General features: G+C 38.2%; 1 protein-coding gene across 3 annotated transcripts in view; it reads right to left on the reverse strand.

Annotated features, from left to right (window-relative positions):
- Window positions 1-6,812: 6,812 nt before the first annotated feature.
- Window positions 6,813-20,383, reverse strand: part of eladab-a (MHC class II beta-chain) — a 35,496-nt gene continuing 21,925 nt past the window's right edge. The window contains exons 4-6 of one of the 3 annotated variants that reach the window (XM_018230130.2): window positions 17,183-17,296; window positions 15,344-15,376; window positions 6,813-7,702 (exon numbers count right to left, since the gene is read on the reverse strand). In XM_018230130.2, coding sequence (XP_018085619.1) covers window positions 7,692-7,702; window positions 15,344-15,376; window positions 17,183-17,296 — 158 coding nt within the window. In that variant the 3' untranslated portion in view covers window positions 6,813-7,691. Of the gene's footprint in view, window positions 7,703-13,180; window positions 13,350-15,343; window positions 15,377-17,182; window positions 17,297-20,383 lie in introns of those variants that run through there. The other 2 variants (XM_041572853.1, XM_041572854.1) reach the window with 2 other exon arrangements.

Consider the following 20,383-nt stretch of genomic DNA (forward strand, 5'->3'; position numbering starts at 1 on the left):
AGGCACGTGGATGTACCGTCCATTCAGATACTTGTTGTTGAGACAGAGTGACTCCCACTACCATTTTTTTCCTTACTACACCAACTTCTTATGACATCACTTCCGGTTTACAATGACAGAGCTTCCTCTTTCTTGATGGTCAGTGGGTTGCAGATTGGGTTTCAGAAGAGGCACTTATGGGTCGGGTCATTAAGCAGGTCCAATCGGGTAAAAATGTGGGTTGTGTGTCTGGGTGTGGGTTGCGGGTCGCAGGTCTGGGTTGGATTCAGGTTTCAAAAATTGGTTCCATGCTGTATTTATATGCATCAACATCAATGTAGAAGGGTTGAAAAGGGTCAGGATGTCTTAGGACTAGAGCATAAGCAAAAGAGTCCTTCAAGGATTTAAAGACTTCCAGAGCTTCCACCTTTATGGATAAGAGCCAGGAAAGGCACAATACAGAAAGAGAACCCCTTGATAAATTGCCTATAATAGATGGCAAAGCCAATAAATCTCTGTATGGCCTTGGTGCTGTTAGGAAGAGACCAGTCCTGGATTGCAGAGACCTTGGCAGAGTCCATTTCAAGCCCTTCTGGAGATGAAATATAGCCAATGAAAGGAATCTTGGGAATGGCAAAGATGGATTTTTCCAGTTTGGTAAAGAGAGTTTTTTTTCTCAGTCAAGAGAGTATTAGTCACAGCTGCGATCTATGGCTGATAAAATCTCTGGAAAAAACAACAATATTATCTAGACAGGCCACCGCTGACTGTGCCAGAAGATCTCTGAAGATTTCATTAGCAGGGGCATTGAAGAACCGGAGGAGCAATACCAGGTATTCTTAATGGCCATCTCTGGTGTTAAAGGCTGTCTTCCATTCATCCCCCTCACAAATGTGGATCAAGTTGTAGGCCCCATGGAGATCTACTTTAGAGACGACCTTGGTCCCTTTTAATTGATCAAACAATTCAGAGATGAGGGGTTGGGCATAGCGGATCTTACTGGTTATCTTATTGAGACCTTTATAATAGATACAGGGACAAAGACCACCATCCTTTTTCTCTACAAAGAAGGATCCAGCCTCAGCAGGAGAGGTTGAGGGCAGTATGAACCCACTATGAAGGTTGTCTTGTAAGGCCTTTTTCATGTCCTGGGTCTCAGAAGGAGACAGAGGATAAGTTCGGCCTCTGGGGAGCATGGAAGAAAATTGATGGGGCAATTGTTGGGATGATAAGGAAGAAGAGCCCCTGCAGATTTTTTGCAGAAGACATCTGAAAAATCTTTATAAACAGAGGGTAGGGCATGGAGGATAAAAAGAATATGAAACTGGACCACTGGAGCAGAAGGACAATTAATGATAAGAAATGATTGTTTCTCTTTATGCAGAGCCCAAACAAGGAGAGGTATTTCTCCCATAGATTTGGAGATGATTTCGGACGTCAGGGGTCTATCGCCAATTGTGAACACCCGTAAGGGGGTAGCCATAGGAATTAGGGGAATCCCAATGTGCTTGGTGAAGGCAGAGTCCATGAAGTTCCCTGTCGCTAGAAAGCTTGAGTGTCAACAGGTCTGGATGCAAGCTGAAACTGCACAGGGGGTAAGAATCTGTGATAATTCTTGCGGGAGAAGATACGACACCACCCAGATAAGACTCCCCAATCTTACCTAGACATGGGTGTTTCCCTGCTTCTGGGGCAAGTTGTTGGCAAAATGAGCCATGTCCTAACAATATAGACACATTCCAGCAGAACTCCTCTGCAGTTTCACTTGTTCAGAGAGATGAGCCCTTCCTGTCTGCATAGGCTCCTCAGTAGGAGTAAAAGTGGGTGTGTAGAGCTCGGAAGAAGAAGTATTTGGAACCGTGGTGCCAGGACATGTTGGAATCTTTTTCCATGATCTTTATCTGCTTGCAGCTCTCTAAAACGGCAACTGAATTTGGTGAAAGTTTTTTTCTCCTCAAATTGAATCTAATCCATGAGTTTTCACTTGATAAATCTCAATGAATTGAATCTGGACCAATGTGTCCAGGTGAGACATAAAATGAAAAATTTGGGGGGAAAAAGCCTGTCCTAATAGCATCGAAACTAATAAAAAAGTTGAGGGAGGGAGTTGCTATATAAATATAAGGTTAATCATATTAACCCCTTAGTGTGAAGGCTACCATAGAGACAAAGCAAAAAGTACTTTGATTCTAGGACTCATTTGTGAACCTCAGTGCATAGGGCCCTGTTCTTACTGTCTGTTCTAAGGCTACAGGCTTTAAGGACAGAGCTGGGGTTGTTCTTTGCACAGAGCACCAGAGTTTGTATCTGGCACACTGTGCACAGAGCAGCACACCCCCTGGGCGCAAGTGCACTGTATATGAGCACTAAGGGCTGTGTTCTATGTCCTTTAGTGCTTGCAGCCACTGGCTTCCAAAATGAGCCCTAATGCCTGTTAAAAAGATAGATTACAGACACTCATGCCTTTGGTGTAAGCAACTTCTCTGAAAAATGTTACTACTGTGTAATGAGGGCATGAATCTGAACCTTAAAGGAGAACTAAATCTTAACTGAAGTGTAGGCTAGAGATGTTGTACATTATGTTTTGGGCTTCTGTACCAGCGCAAGGCAACCACAGTCCTTTAGCAGTAAAGATCTGTGTCTCCAAAGATGCCCCAGAAGCTCCCCATCTTATTTTCTGCTGATTCACTGCACATGCTCTGTGCTGTTGTCACTCACTTAGGGACCGACACAATATATAACACACATAGAATATGGCAGCAGAGAAACCAGTGCAACTAGCATCAGAATTTAATAATCAGCCCTGCAGCATCGGTATGACAGACCAACCTTTTTCTGCTGGATAATTTGTGACAACCCCTACGTTTAGCTTCTCAACAGCTGCTCAAAGCTCACTGAGCATGTATCAGACACTTTCCAAGATGGTGACCCCCTGTGACAAGTTTGAAGTCCTGGATCATTGCTGCTATTGACAAGCTGAAATTTTAGGCTGGTGCAATAAGTTCAGTATATAAAATATGTAATTTCTAGCCATATTCATTTTTAGGGTTTAGTTCTCCTTTAAGGGGTGGATTGATAATCAACTGCCTACTCATTTTATATTGGGACAAGAATCAAGATGGTCCTCACACAGGGGATGTGAACCCAAAAATGTTAATTTACCATTAGAGGGAGTATTCTATATAAAAATGGTTTCTCATATGATCCATGATGCAATTTTGTACATTTTTTTTCAACAAATGTCTGTGTATGAGGACAGTGGCATGGGTAGTGCTTTTAGATCGCGTCTCCTACAGTTTACCTTTTAATGCAGATTGGCAATCAACTTCTCCAGCCATGTGACTTACGCTAAAGACAGCCTGTTTAGGAGCTGCATGGCTTCTTCCTGCAGCAGAGAAATGCTGTCATAAAAAAAAATGTGTTGCTGATCTACAGAGAATGCATGTATGACTGAGTGCCTCTTAGCAGTGATTGTCTTCCTTATGACAGACAGTGAGATTTGCTGCTGTAAATGTGGAATGGCACTAAATACAAACTTGAACTGAAACAGTATATTAACATGATTCCCAGCAGCTAACACCATAAGAGGTATAGTGTGTTTGCTGCATTCAGTGATATAGCAATTGCTATAACCCTGCTACTGTGAGCGTTTTCACGTGAAGCAGTTTGTATAGTTATGACAAAGGGGCAGATTTACTAAAGGGCGAAGTGACTAACGCTGACAACAATTCGCCAGGGTTACCGCTTTCAGGCACTTCGCTGATTTACTAACGGGCGCAGGCGTCACTTCACTAGCGAAGGAGAGAGACGCTAGCGGTGATTCGCACTCTTTTCACTCCGACAAATGGACGTTACTCCACAAATTCACAAAAATGCAGATTTTAATGAACGTTACCTCTTTCGCCAGACTTTCCTTCGCCAGCTCAGACCAGGCAAAGTGCATTGGAGTACATAGCTCTTCCTCAATCTTCTGTTACTACATCAAATTTTTAGTTGAAAAAGTTTCTAAGTCCCAAAAAACGCTGCTGTCTTTTACTTTTTTCAGAGTGATAGCCTGCAAAAGTGCAAAAAATTTTTTTTGGGTACCCGGGTTCCCCAATACATTTTCTAACATATGGAACATAAACTATACAGTGGGCTCATGTCAACGGCATTATACCAACTCTATTTTCTTTATTAAGGTTCCCTTGAATTGTGTAATGTAATCTATTTGCTGCATCATATACGTCCATTCAACTTTACATTTCCAGCCGTATGCAAATTAGCCTCAGCTAAGACCTCTAACAAAGTTGTGCTAGGCAGAATTGAACGCTAGCGCATCTTTGCTTTGATTGCCGAAATAACGCTAGCTAAAATTCGGCAGCGTTCGGCAGCCTGGACGTAACTTCGCATTTTAGTAAATGTGTGTTGTCCTAGCAAATTTACGCCTGGCAAAGTGTTACGATGGCTGCAAAGCCGTCGCTGGCGAATTTTCGCATGTTAGTAAATTTACCCCAAAGCATCCTCTGGGAATGCTTTGCACATTGTTGTTGTTTTTAATCATTCTAATGATTGCAAAGAAAACAAAACGAATTTGCACAGTTCTGTCTGGGTATAGAAGACACATTGCCATAAAAAGGTGTTGCTGAACTGTACAGAATATATATATATATATATATATATATATATATATATATATATATATATATAAGCATCTCTTGGCAAAGGTATTCTTTTCTATGACACGCAGTGTGCTGTTTCTGTTGTTGCGGAATCTCCCCTGTTCAGCCATGCATGAGAAAAAGAAGCCTTCTGATATGTATTATTCCAGGATATGCTGTAGTTATTGAAATTGCCAAGTAAGGATGACGTGCATTTTGTTACAATATACATTATATACCCCTGTTGCTGCTAATACAGACTCAATGATGCCTGGGTTTATATACTAACAGCAGCAGATTAGACCTGGTGCAGTCATCCCTGGTAACCAATCAAATTTTTGCTCTCAGCTTTCTGCAGCTAAACATACAGTATGTTGTTGTTAAACATATCAAAGCACTGATCAGTTTATATGGGTATTGCCGGTCTGGTCCGGCACTGGGTATTGCCCAGGTACATATTTGCCCAATTTTAGTAAATAAGTCTGAGTACTTCTTAAAGATTTCTGTCTTTGTTCCTCTACAGTAGGCCTGTATCCGTAGGGCCCCTCTTTTAAAAATAATCCCTGTAATCTTTTACTGTTAAAGTCACCTCAATGGTTTCCTAAAAGTGGAACTATTGTGAAAATGTAATAATTTAATACAAACATCATCTCGCGAAATTAAGAAACTTTCTAAATATGATCAATTAAAAATCTATATTGTTTCTGATATAATCTACTTGGTCTTCACTATCTCTGTTTCAGCAATCTGTCTCTCATGCAGAGAATCATGGCTATATAGCGGCTTATTTATATTAACTATAGTAGTCTTTCTGAAGCAAACACATAATGTTTACCTGTGTAAATCGTTTGAAGTCGAAGTTTTTTTTAAAGAGACAGTACTGTCAAGCAGTGGACATACAAATTTTAGCTGAGAATAGTGGCTATAGAGGAAGCTGACCTTGTGGTCCGGGTGAGTCTGCTTCCTCTATAGTTACGCCACTGTTTTTACAATTCCCAATCTTGTAATTGCCTTATATTTCTCTCCTTCTTTTCTCCTTCTCCTTATATATTCTTTTATCCACTCTGTACCTTTCTAACCTTCTCTCGCATCTTCTGACAGTTTTATTTCCTTTTTTATGCTTTTTCTTTCTTCCTTGTTCTTTCTCTAACTTCCTCTGCTCGCCATTCACTTCCTTTTCTGGTTTCTTTCCATTTTCTTTCTGACCAAACCCTAGCCTTTTGCTCCTTATTTGTATTTGCCTCCAACTATTTGATTAGTCTTCTTTATGCCTCTTCTCTTGCCACTTTCTCCTTTTCCCTGACTTTCCTGTCAGGTCCCTAGAATGCCAATGCCCTTCACAGGGATGGAAAGCTAGTAATCAGTAATTCCTTCATTGCTACCCTTAAAGGGCATGTAAAGGAAAAAATTAAATCCCATTTTTACTTTCTTTAATGAAAAAGAAACCTATCTCCAATATACTTTAATTAAAAAATGTGTACCGTTTTTATAAGAAACTTGACTGTATGTAGTGAAATTCTCCCTAATTTACTGCTGTGGATAGGAATTGTCAGACAGTCCCTAACTGCTGAGCAGGGAAACAATCATACTTATGAACAGCACCGCCCTTACTTCCCAGCCATGCAGAACTCAAGCAGCTTTGTTTGTTTCCCTGTTTTGATAATTTATGAGGATCCAAAGCAGCCCAGACCACACTGAGCATGTGTGTAGTCTTGGTCTTGCAAAGATGGTTAACAAAAGTTACAAGATGGTGACCCCATGTGGCCAACTTTGAAAGCATAAATCATTTCTTTGATTAGGCTTGTGGTGCAGTAACTTCATGTTTATGTTTAGTATACAAAATACAGCATTTCTAGCCTTATTCTATTTAGACTTTACTTTCCCTTTAAGATATGGTTCTTTTACCTTCTTATATACATAGCATAGGAAATATTTGGGCAAAAGTTTGAATTTCATGCATGTGTGTTTTTTTTAACCCCCTTTTTGAATTTCACAAATGTGTCTTTCTGACTATGCAACAAGCAGTCGTGAGTTCATGAGTACTTGTCCATGATTACTCTGCTACATATCTCTCTGGCTTATAAGAGCTTGCAAATTCAATAGTGTAAATATCTAAATGAAACTGCATAGTGGTGTGTATACAAGTAGAAGAGGAAATATCATGCAGGAGAGTGATACCCATGGAGTGTAGCATAGTTTTATAACTTTATTATCATTGTTATAATTTGAATACAAAGTGTTCAGAACAGAGTGAATATGACAAAAGAGAATGGGATAAATGAGGAAGAATCTGAAAATAACATAAACATAATAGATAGGACTACACAATGATATTGGTGAAAGGTGGGGAAGTAAAAAGACATCAGGGGATGGTAAATGAACCCAAGAACATTTAGTAGAGGGGTAAAAGCAAAACATGAGAGAGAGAAAAAGAATGTTCTCAGAGCAAATTAAGTTTTATGAAATACTAAATTTAATCTAGAATTAAAAAGTAATATTAGAACCACATAATCATGCTATATAAAAAACAACCATATACACACAATAATATGACATATTTCAGTTTGATCTACTATCAGAAAAGTAAACAAGACATATAGGTAATCCAATAAGAGAAAGTAATTTGGCCTATGGCACAAAGAAATAATCTGTACTTCTGAGTCTTTACAGATGGCAGTGAAATACCTGATCATGGCCATTTGGTCTGTCATACAGTTCAATGTAAGCATGTAGAGACAGCTGGATTTCACACAAAAATGTTGTACCTACTAGTTACAGGCAGATTCCTTTAAACTAAATGACAGGCTAAATACCCACAACTGGGCATTACTCCTCCAGCTAAAAAAAAAAATGTGTTGCAGATTACACCCCATGTCCTTAATATTTTCATTTCCTACATGTGGTTTTATAAACTGAAGATGGCTCATATACATGTTATGAAGAAATTACAGCATGATTTGTAAAAATCACAGGGTAGTGATTTGGGTTTTAGCAGATTCCCCAAAGCAGAACATAATTCCTTGATTATATCAGTCCCACTCCTGTTGTTAATAATGTCTTCTTCTGATATCATTACATTAGATCTGGAAAAGATAAATAAATATGTAATTAAATATAATAATTAAACAACTAAAATACACTGGTAAAGCATATCTGACCTTATTTAGGTTAATACAAATTTAACTAGAATTACTAATTAATGGGCCAGCAACCTAAATTGTTATTTACAAATATATGAGCAAAGGTTTTTGGAGATTGATAGGTATGGAAATATCTGACATACAGCCTACAAGGGAAACAATGTATATGCATCTTTGAATCTCATGAAGTGCAGCTCAAATAATGGGAAATTCATGGCAATGCAATAAAAAATCTTACTTTGCCCACATCTAGTAACCCATAGCAACCAGTGATTATCAAACAGCTCAGTTAATTCCCCCTGCTAATTGGCTACTATGAGTTACTAGACAAGTAGCGTATTTAAGGTCATTTATTACATTACTCACTATGTAATTGTATTATTTGCAACACTTAGAACTAAGCTCACACTACTGGCCAACTAGGACCAGGCAAAGAATGTAGTATATAGGCTCTATATATACCTTTTACCCTCACTGGTTAGTAAGGATATGTGGTGTTGTTATACTGTATATATGTGATACTATAGCATAAATATCTTAAACATGTGTAGGAGTGGAAATCATGGAGGCATTTATGTTAAGTTGTCCAATCCAACATTCTAAGTGAGTGTGGGCATAGTTAGAAATAGTCAGTATTTTCTGGCAAATGTAAAGGACATCTTAAATCTCTAGAAAACAATTAATAACAGTATCATCAAACACACTTTTGTTTCCCAGCACATTGAGGGGTATACTGACATTTCCCCCTTTTAGAAGAAAGCTCATGATTATTTCACATCTTTCATTCAGACAGACAATATGACAAAAAGCACTTTCAGTTCAGGCCAATTGTTTAATAATGACACTTTTTATACAGCCTTATAAATAAATGCAAATCTGTTTATCACGCTATGTAATTTGAGGGTATTACACATGAATAAATGCTGCATTAATCCTACAATATGCTCTGGGATAATTTATATCTCTCTCTATTCCATTGCGGATGCTCCTGTTTGCAAATCACTGGTTACAATTTCCTCTCAAATTAAATTCAGACTGTTACCAGTCAAGGACCTTAACATGGAAACCCACCCACATTTGGTCTCAGAATGTACTTCTTCATACTCTCTACTGCTGCTGGCCTCTCATTTCATCTCATCCCATTCCTTGCTGCAAGACTTCTTTTTAGCTTCTGTATGTTACTGGAATTCCTTCCCACAGCCTATTAGATCTCTCCCCTTCCCTCCACATAAATCCCTAAATGCCCATTTGTTTAAGAAGCCTACTTAATACTCAATAATAAAGGCAAACATACCACATAAAGAATTATCACCAATTCCAAAAACCTTATATGTAACTGATTGTAAGCTCCTTGTTTGTTATAATATTAATGTAATGCGAGACTTAATTAGCTGGATCTATAAATAAATCTTGATTATGATAATTATGACTGCTTATTCATTATTACATAATTTGTATATCAGGCCAAGCAGCTTGTGGGAGGGTACAAACGTGTTTTTTTTTTTAAAAAAAGTTATTTTATATGCCAACATGAACTAAACCTGTTACATAGCAGAGCATACAGTGAGCAGGTTTAAGATGAATATAGGAAACTCAAGATAAAGAATGTAGCTGCTATAATTTCCAACTATAGACATTGTAGACATGAGAATAGCACCAAAGCAGGTTAATAAATGTTGGCCTAGAACACAGTATTTGTAATTAGTTTGAGAACTGGCTAAAAGAGACTACAAAGAGGTGGTAAATGGAACATTTTCTAATTGGACCAGTGTTGTTAGTGGAGTACCGCAGGGCTCTGTACTAGGTCCTTTGTTTTTTAACTTGTTTATTAATGACCTGTTGGTGGGCATTGAAAGTACTGTTTCTATTTTTGCAGATGATACTAAATTGTGCAGAACTATAGGTTCCATGCAGGATGCTGCCACTTTGCAGAGTGATTTGTCTAAATTGGAAAACTGGGCAGCAAACTGGAAAATGAGATTCAATGTTGATAAATGCAAAGGTTATGCACTTTGGCAAAAATAATATAAATGCAAGTTATACACTAAATGGCAGTGTGTTGGGAGTTTCCTTAAATGAGAAGGATCTAGGGTTTTTTGTAGTTAGCAATTCCAGGCAGTGTCATTCTGTGGCTACTAAAGCAAATAAAGTTCTGTCTTCCATAAACAATAGCATTAACTCAAGAGATGAAAACATGATTTTGTCTCTTTGGCAGTTTTGGGCTCCAGTCCTTAAAAAGAATATAAATGAGCTGAAGAGAGTACAGAGACATGAAACTAAACTGGTTACGGGGATGGAAGATTTAAAATTCTTGTTGCTTTCTCTGGAGAAAAGATGCTTGCAAGACGACATGATCACTCTTTATAGGTACATTAGACGGCATTATAGACCGATAGCAGGAGATCTATTTTTCCATAAAATGGATTATTGGACCAGAGACCATTCCTTTAGACTAGAGAACTAAAGAACTTTCATTTGAAGCAGTGTAGGTGGTTCTTTACAGTGAGGACAGTGAGGTTGTGGAATGCACTGCCGGGTGATGTTGTGATGGCTGATTCAGTTAATACTTTTAAGAAGGGCTTGGATGATTTCTTGGACAAGCATAATATCCCAAGCTATAGTGATACTAAAATCTACAGTTAATATAGATATTGGTATATATAGTTTCAGTGGGTATGTGTAGGTATGTACACTGGCTTTCATTTGGAGTGGTTGAGCTTGATGGATTTTTATCTTTTTTAAACCCAACTTAACTATGTACCTATGTTGATGCCTGATACCTCAGCCTTGGTTTTTACAAATCTGAAACCAAGCTGAAGGAATTTGGATTAGCCTTTGCTATTGTATGGTATCAGACTGGCTATGGAAGTGTCCTTGATATAATACTCCCTCCTCCTGTCTCAGCCAAATAGTGGTGCCATTATTCAAAAAGGAATCTCATTCTCAGCCTGAAATCTATAGGGATGTTAGTCTGACATCAGTTGTAAGAGAGCTTTTAGAAGAGGTAATAAAGAATAATGGTAAAATTTAATATTTTCTAACTGGACCAGTATTGTCCAAAGGGGGGGTGAATTAACCCTTTAACGTAGATGGGAGGTTTATTGGATTTTTTACTTACAGACACGTTTGCCATTAGGTATGAATTTTACAGTTGATGTGACTTGGTTTGCTTAAGGTGTTCAGAATTTGTGTATACTATATATCCTTTAATCATGTATGGTAATTTATTGTAAATTGTATGGTTTTTAACACCACATATTCCCCCTATAGTAGGAAAGCATTTGGACAAATGTAATAAACAACAACAATGCATCTTAAAGCAATATTATACATTATTCACAACACATAGTCCTTGGTACATGCAGGTAGTTTTCTGATTCTCTCAGTATGCCTTACAGGTTCACTTTCTTCAGGCCTATTGCAGTTGGCATCAGGAGTAGGAAAATGTCCTTCATCAAATGGAGCTTTTCCAAAGTCATATCTAACAGGAGCAAAACGACTTGCATTCCATATGCGTCCATCAGACAGTTCATATGTGTATGGTCCTCACTGGCGTCTCACCTCAAGTGGTGTAGCCAATTTAGATTGTCCTTGTTTCAGTAGTCCTGGTTTCTTAATTCTGACTAAAGATCCATGCTGAAAATGCACTTCTCCCACACAAGGTTTTCTGTCAGTATAAGTCCTTGCATTTGGCTTGGTGACGTTTGACAATGTCAGCAGTAGATTTTGTAGGCACAGTATTTTGTGGAAGTTTGATGTCTGCAACATGTAACTTAGTGGGCATCTGTCTGCCATATAATAATTCAGCTGATTGGGTTGCTGCATGGCAGCTGTAGTTATGTAGGAACTCCATTGTAAATATTTTCCAAGATTTCCCAGTAAGATTTTCTGTCTGCAGTGCTTCTTCAGACTTCTGTTGAATCGCTTGATTTTTCCATTTGCTTGTGGTAATACACTGAAGATTTCCTATGCATAATATTCCTGAAAATGGTACTGGCTGAAGTGGTGGTGTATATTTTAATAATAAAATATATAAAAGAATTGCACTCACATTTTCATAATGTATTGGCGTTTTAAAACAAAGTCCCCGTGGTGTCAAAGTCCGGACAATTTGCAATGCAGTCTGTTTATTCACAGGCATTTTTCCACAACATGTAGTCCTTAGGCGCACACGGGTGACGTCACAGCCTGACGCGTTTCGTCTTGTGACTTCCTCAGGTGAAGGTGAAGCCTTTGAGGAAGTCGCAAGACGAAACGCGTCAGGCTGTAAGTCTCCCTTATACACCAGAACCAATTTCTGGCGTACTGGTTTTACATCTGGTCTCAACTTAACTTTGTGTACAAAGTTCTTTGCACAAACCAGTGAAATGTTGCTTTGTGGAGAAATTTTAGACATTGGCTGTGTGGCAGGCACTGATGCTGTAGTAATGAGACTAATTGTAGGTTTAATGCAGCAAAGAGATCCCTTCCAAGTATAGCAGTACCCTTATTCACAATGTAAAAGTCACATTTTGCAGTATTTCAAATTGTACAGTTACTGTCAACCAACCAAGCACAGGGATTGAATCCTTTAAGTAACTGACCAGTTTCAGGGCAGGTGCAACAAGCGGATCTTTTGCAAAGTATTTCAAGAAAATATCCTTTGGTAGTATAGAAACAGCTGAACCTGTATCAAGCATCAGGTTAATGGAGTGTCCCTTGTCAGCAGAAGCAGTTTTGGCAGTGCATATAAACTTGTCTGGAATAAATGTACCAGCTTTATCCACACTTAATACTGTAACATTTGTAGTAGTGACTTCATGAACATCTTTAGCAGTCCTACTTTTTTGCATTTGCGGCACTGTACAGCTTTTGCAGGACATGTAGCATAATTTGCAGTGTGTTGTTGAACCACAGAGAGAGCAGTATATTTTTATTTGAATTTGCTGCACGGTTTTGCAGTGAATCCCTTTCCTTAGCACTGTATTTTGCCTGTAGGCCACAGTGTTGAATTCACAATCTGTATATTCCCAGCAGTTCCCTGACTGAGAGTTTTAGCCTCTGCCACTGTTGTTTCAATTTGGCTAGCAACTGTAATAGCCTTTGCAAGGGTTAAATCTTGCTCTAGGAGCAGTCTCTCTCTCTAATGCGAGGTGAATTAGTTTTTCCCCACTATTTGGTCTCTTAGCATTTCATCTGTTAGGTTACCAAACTCACATGTAACAACCAGCTCTCTCAAAGCTGCTACAAACTGTTCTGTGGAATCGCCATTTCTTTGTCCATGTTGGCGGAATTTATATCTTTCAGCAACCACATTTACTCTTGGCACAAAAAAGTTCTTTGTAGCAGTAAGTGCAGTTTCACAAGTTTCATCAGGTAATGGTAATGTATAGAATATATGCTGTCCCTCTGCTCCCAGGCAGTGAATAAGTAAATCACGCTTTCTAGCAGCAGAAATCTCCCCTTGGTCAGCAGCAATAATATAATTTTCAAACATACGGATCCAAGCAGTAAAAGTTATTGTAGGCTCACTAGGGTTTGGGATAAAAGTTGCAGGCTGCTGCAGAGGTAGAAGAGACATCTCCTCGCCAATTTGTTGTGTTTTGGTAGCCTAGGATGAGTAGAGTATAACAGTGCTTTATTAGCAGGTTCATGCAGCCATTACACTTCAACAGTAAAGAACTCTAATCCTTTAAAATGTATAGAAAGTACCATGTATACACAGCATATTTCACAGTGACATCTACAGGCCATTTGTATAAACACCACAAAATGGTCTCTTACATTGTATTAGGTGATCATCAGTTCAATGTATACCCCTATAGGAATGGTTGCTTGTAAGGAGGTAAGAAATAGCTTTTATTTTTCATGTGTAAATAGTTGGGCAATGTTCAGCTAACAACTAAGCTTGGCCTGGTGGGGAATCAGGAGAGTAGGCCCACTGAACAGCTAACAACACTCTGCCAGTGCATTCGCACATGACTGGGGTCCTGGAGGTTTTATGAGAGGAATGCTGAGTGTGAGAGAGTGAGAAGTGTAGAGAACTGTTGGATCCTTGAGTTGGCAACCAGCAGCATGGTAGGGGGATGGGCAGGAGGTGAGTGCCTGACAAATGAACCAATCAGCAGACAGAATGTTTTCAGTTCTAGTCCAGCAAATGAGGTAAGAGATGGTGGGTCACAGTCAGAAAGAAGTGGATGAGAGGGAGAGGTCAAGTATGCAGAAAAATGTTGATAAAGCTTTGGATGGGATGTAAATCATGTTACTTGGAAGAAGGTAACAGAGGGGGAAAATGCTTCTGACAGCCTTTGTCTTGCCACATAAATAAAATTCTATGAGGAAGTAAGCAGAAGCCTAAAATCTATGCAGTGCATATGATCTACTTAAATGTTGTTAAACTATTTGATTATTTATAACACAGAAGGTTACTGATTAAATTAAGACCCAGAACTAGTTATGTGCGGGCTGGCACAATACCCGCGCTCGCAGCCCTCTTTTGCCACCTTGCACTGCCGGCTTCCGGCTTTATTGTGACATCATCGGCGGGGCAGGTCAGCTTGGGTCTATAAACGGAAGCCCGAAGTCGGGCTCGGGCGGGTGTGGGTGGAGGGAGGGCAAGTTAGGGTGCGGGTCGGGAAAAACCTGACCCGCACATCACTACTTAGAACATATAATTTGTACTTCGATAGAAAACACGATGAAGGATAGACTGCAGAGAGTTAAATAGTGTATTAACACTACTAGAAATCTGTTTAGTTTCGTGTGCAGCAAACCCACCAAAGAAACACTAACTAATCCAACTGGGCTTACATGTATGTCCTTTGTTCTTGTATACAATGTTTGGTCTCTTTGAGGTTTAAATTAGCCACAATATATCTCCATAATTATAATCTGGGCATTGTGGTCAAGTAACAAATTTAGGCTACCAAAAGAGCACTGCATCCGATGTTACTATCTGAGGACTAAATGTTATCCTGGATGACTGAGGTTTATTTTATCTGTGCTGAAACACTTATTTTATTTGTATTTGTAATAAATTTAGTTACATAGTTAATTTGGTGGTAACATCCTGCATAGAACATACACAGTTTTTTTTTGTCATCAACAAAAACAGTACTTAACAGTTCCAACCTCAAGATCAACTATAATTAAATTAAAGGGGAACAATGGTGAAAATGAAAATTAAATATAAACTTCATCATACTGAAATAAGAAGTTTTCTGAATATAATATATATATATATATATATATATATATATATATATATATATATATATATATATATATATATCAATTAGAAACTCTGTACTGTTTCTGAAGTAATCAAGTTTATCTTCACAATTCCCCTCTCAGCATCTGTATCTTTTCATTCTCTCTTCATGCAGGAGTTGGGTGTCAGATATTAATCAACAGTTAGATCTAATACATCTTCTAGGGGGGGGGTTCCTTTTGCCTAGAAGATGTATTGCCAATGTAGTTGCGATTTTAAATATAAAATATCCCTGGGATCTTTGTTATTATTTTGTTGTTCTTTAAATATAACCTGTGAATGTCATTTGAAAACAAAATCTCAAATAAATAAAAAGTAAATAAAGCATTACTTACTTTCATTCTGTACAGCTGAAAAGTGAGTCATAGCTGTGAATATAATTACATATGGAAAGTTACATATATACAAATAAAATAGCTACAGAAAATACACTTCTACATAGCAGAAGCTTATTCTTATTGTTAAGAAAATTATGTTGTCTTATATTGCAGAGTACATATTCTCCTTTTCCTCAATCAAACACATTCAACATAAAGACACACCCACAAAATAAAACACATCCCCATACATGAACACACAAAAAAAACCATCTCATAAGTCTTCCGTCCTGTCTCTGAAGACCACCACACCACAAATCTAATGCCTGGCAGCCCCAAGGTATTGGAAATGATGGCTCACAGGCACTGACTGTTACAATTTTACCAGGGTGTGGAAGACTAACACAATATTTGACAGTGTAATCACACTACAACCTACACAAAGGACAATTAGATATAGTGTGACTTTTTAATGTCCCCCATTTTGTCTTCTAGAAAAATTTAACAGCCTTTCTACATTTTTATCTTTTTCCCCTATTAATAACATTGACATAACCATAATATTTTATACCAGCCATGTGGCAACCCTAATGCTGACTCAGATGTACACTAAACTCACCAAATATGAAAAATAAACTAAAAAGCATGTGTAGGTAGCCAGCGGGGCACTGGGAGAAAACCTGGTGGGCCCCACCACCCCAGACCTGCTGCTTAAGGGGGCCATACATGCACCAATATTATCGTGCAAAATATCTTTTATAAGATAATCGGTGCACGAATGTGACCTAAAACATAACCTTATTTTCAAACAAATCAAACAAAAATTATTATATTTGGTCATGTATTTATAGAAAAAAAATATCCAATAACATATCTGCATGTGACAAAAGTAAGTTAATCTCACACCCCCTTGTGCAGCAAGAACTGCAACTAAATGTTTGTGATAACTGTTGATCAGTCTTGCACATCGACATTGATTTTAGTCCATTCCTCCATACAGAACAGCTTCAGCTCTTGGATTTCGGTGGGTTTCCTCACATGAACCACTCGCTTTAGGTCTTTCCACAACATTTCAATTGTATTAAATGGACACTGTCATGGGAAAACATGTGTTTTTCAAAACTCATTAGTTAACAGTGCTGCTTCAGCAGACTTCTGCACTGAAATCCATATTTCAAAAGAGCAAACTGATATTTTTATATTTAATTTTGAATTCTGGCATGGGCTAGACATATTGTTTCCCAGGTGCCCCCAGTCATGTGACTTGTGCTCTTATAAACTTCAGTCACGCAAGTTGGAGTGATATCACCCTCCCCCCAGCAACCCATCAACAAAACAATGGGAATGCAACCAGATAACAGCTCCCTGGTAGCTATAAGAGCAGCACTCAATAGTAAAAATCCATGTCCCACTGCAGCACCTTCATTTACATTGAGTAGGAGAAACAATATTTTTAAATAAATAAATGACCAAATATAATACTTTTTATTTCAATTGTTTAACAAGTTTTTCTTACTTTTAGGGACAAAGGCCCAGGCCTAGGGAGGCAGGATTTTAGGGGCGTCAAAGCACTGGGGACGCACAGTTGATATGATAGTTTTTAAAATTTCACGCACGCCAATCCCCAGTGCTCGCGATCCAATAATGGAAAGAACGAAGGAGAGGGGGCTGCGACAAGCAGCAGAAGGCCTAGGGGTGCTCTTTATGTACTGTAAATCAAGCCCTGGTCACATTCACATAAAAATATAGAAAATTTTAAAGGGGTCACAAACTTTCACACACAAATGTAGACACGATTATAATTTACCCATCATGTTACTATAGCTAGTTATGTTAACTTGTACTAGAAATACTTACTCTTCTTACTCCGGAGGTAGACTACGAAGCCAACTATGATGAAGATGGATCCAAGCACAAACCCAATAATACCAGTCAACATCTTATTGCGAGCAGATTCAGATACATCTGGCTCTGTGAGGAAACATTTATCCTTTTGTAAGAAATTTTCATTTTTAGAAGTAATTGTTAAAATAATTAATACTGGAAAAAAAACACACTGTTGCAAGTCTCTTCGAGCTGGTTGCTAGCTCACTGATATTCTTCCTGGTTGTACCTCCCACCCTTGTGAGCCCTGGACAGCTGTTTCTGTTGCCTACCCATAGTTCTAGCCCTGTATTAAATAATGATTTTCAGGGCCTGCTACTGCTATACTGTATCTTATTCCACTTGGATAGTTGCTTAATGTTAATAGCCCTAATTGTTTACATATACTGGAAATACATCTTTAGGAAAAAAGTTCTGCTATAAATTCTTTTTTTTATATTTTCTGAAATATTTTAATGCAATTATTTAATTTGCAAATTATATTTGGATGAATATTGCTGATTAAAGCTGCAAAAACGGGAGACCTGACTCACATTATTTTAAGAGTCAGATGCAAAAAACAGAAAGGTATAAACATTGATTTAATTACATTTACAGTTACAAATATTGTAACTCCCACCCTTCCCAGCTATAGTCAGGTGATCCCACTGTTGGCTATTAAAAGGGCAGCCAAGTTTGGAAGTTTTACTTTGAGAGCAGCAAGTAAGTTGCAGGTAAAGCTTAGTCCCTTTGTAAAATGTATAATGAAGCAATAGAATTTTTAATGAATCAGATGAAAATTGAGCGTAGGACTGGTCAGATATGGGATGACTTTGATGTAGTTGGCCAGCTTAAATATATCGCAATATATGGACAAACAATCCCTGTTTTGTTTAAAGGTTAAGGCATTTTTTAGTTGCTGTATGCACAAAATGTCTCTTGTCTTAAATATATTACATAGTTACATAGTTAAATTGGGTTGAAAAAAGACAAAGTCCATCAAGTTCAACCCCTCCAAATGAAAACCCAGCATCCATACACATTCCCCTCCCTACTTTTAATTAAATTCTATATACCCATACCTATACTAACTATAGAGCTTAGTATCACAATAGCCTTTGATATTATGTCTGTCCAAAAAATCATCCAAGCCATTCTTAAAGGCATTAACTGAATCAGCCATCACAACATCACCCGGCAGTGCATTCCACAACCTCACTGTCCTGACTGTGAAGAACCCCCTACGTTGCTTCAAATGAAAGTTCTTTTCTTCTAGTCTAAAGGGGTGGCCTCTGGTACGGTGATCCACTTTATGGGTAAAAAGGTCCCCTGCTATTTGTCTATAATATCCTCTAATGTACTTGTAAAGTGTAATCATGTCCCCTCGCAAGAGCCTTTTTTCCAGAGAAAACAACCCCAACCTTGACAGTCTACCCTCATAATTTAAGTCTTCCGTCCCTCTAACCAATTTAGTTGCACGTCTCTGCACTCCCTCCAGCTCATTTATATCCCTCTTAAGGACTGGAGTCCAAAACTGAACTGCATACTCCAGATGAGGCCTTACCAGGGACCTATAAAGAGGCATAATTATGTTTTCATCCCTTGAGTTCATGCCCTTTTTTATGCAAGACAGAACTTTATTTGCTTTAGTAGCCACAGAATGACACTGCCCAGAATTAGACAACTTGTTATCTACAAAGACCCCTAGATCCTTCTCATTTAAGGAAACTCCCAACACACTGCCATTTAGTGTATAACTTGCATTTATATTATTTTTGCCAACGTGCATAACCTTGCATTTATCAACATTGAACCTCATTTTCCAGTTTGCTGCCCAGTTTTCCAACTTAGACAAATCACTCTGCAAAGTGGCAGCATCCTGCATGGAACTTATAGTTCTGCACAATGTAGTATCATTGATAATGGGTTGAGTGCAGAGGACCTCTTGTATTTGTCTATATGAATTTTTTGGTCAATCCGTTCTACCCTGCACTAATAATAGTATTATCAATGCTTTATTAAAAAAATACTGTGAAAAAACACTGCTTCCTGTCTACTGAAAAAGGTGATAGGTTGACTCACTCTGCAGGATCTGCGCACCACATCTCCTCCTAACCCAACTTCTGCCAAAACAGGAAGTTAAGAGATAAGACCACCTTGTGTATATCTGTCTTCGCTTAATTTAGGTACTGGGAGTGGGAGCTTGTGGGCAACATTACTTCTGTGTAATTTATGTCTGTAAATGCTGTGAGCAATGAAGAGCTGCGCTGACTTTATGGGGAAATCTGTAGTCCTAAAATGTATAACTTATCAGCCTGCTACCCTTACTGCTCACAGCACATACAGAAATGAATCAGTGTGATGCATAATGAAAAATACTCCATACAGCTGTATCACTTAACTTCCGGTTTTGGCAGAAATCGGGTTAGGAGGAGATGTGGAGCGCAGATCCTGCAGAGTGAGTCACCCGATCGCCTTTTTTCAGTAGACAGGAAGCAGTGTTTTCTCACAGTATTTTTTTTAATAAAGCATTGATAATACTAAACTTTATGCAGAGTCGATCTATTATTAGTCTAGGGTAGAATAGATTTTTTAATACAAATTTTTTAGTGTTACAGTTCTTTTAATCTGTGCTGTAAAGCTATTTTTCAATTTCAAAAACAGTATGATGTTTCCATTACTTTAAAACATTTAAATTTTTTGGTGTTACTGTTCCTTTACAAACTGGACTGTTTCATACTCTGCTTCAATCTGCTCTGCAGAGGTTATCAGACCCTTAGTGTTCCTGTCCAGTTCATATAATGTTGCCACTCAACATGATTTAAAATCACTTGCAATATGTCTGTCTGAAGTGCTGACTTCCCTAACCCCTCTTATCTTTTGCAGCATTTTTGAAATGGAACTTCTGACTGCACCATGTTTGCACTAGTAAATCAAATTGTAACATGTAGCAGATGAATTCTGTGAACTATAGTATTCTGTATATAACAAACATACAATAGAAATCTAAATGTAAAGACCTGCATCCCCCTGGCACCCAACCACCTACACTGTTTGATCCACACATTTACAGCTGCAGGGAGGGAGGTTTTGTGGCAATGCATTGTGGAGGGGAGCATATATAGAAATAGATCTATTATTTCCAGAACTGTCTAACCACAAAAGAGAACTTTTGTACAAAGGAGTGAATGTGGT

Source organism: Xenopus laevis, chromosome 8L (genome assembly GCF_017654675.1).
Source record: "Xenopus laevis strain J_2021 chromosome 8L, Xenopus_laevis_v10.1, whole genome shotgun sequence".
Classification (NCBI taxonomy): domain Eukaryota; kingdom Metazoa; phylum Chordata; class Amphibia; order Anura; family Pipidae; genus Xenopus; species Xenopus laevis.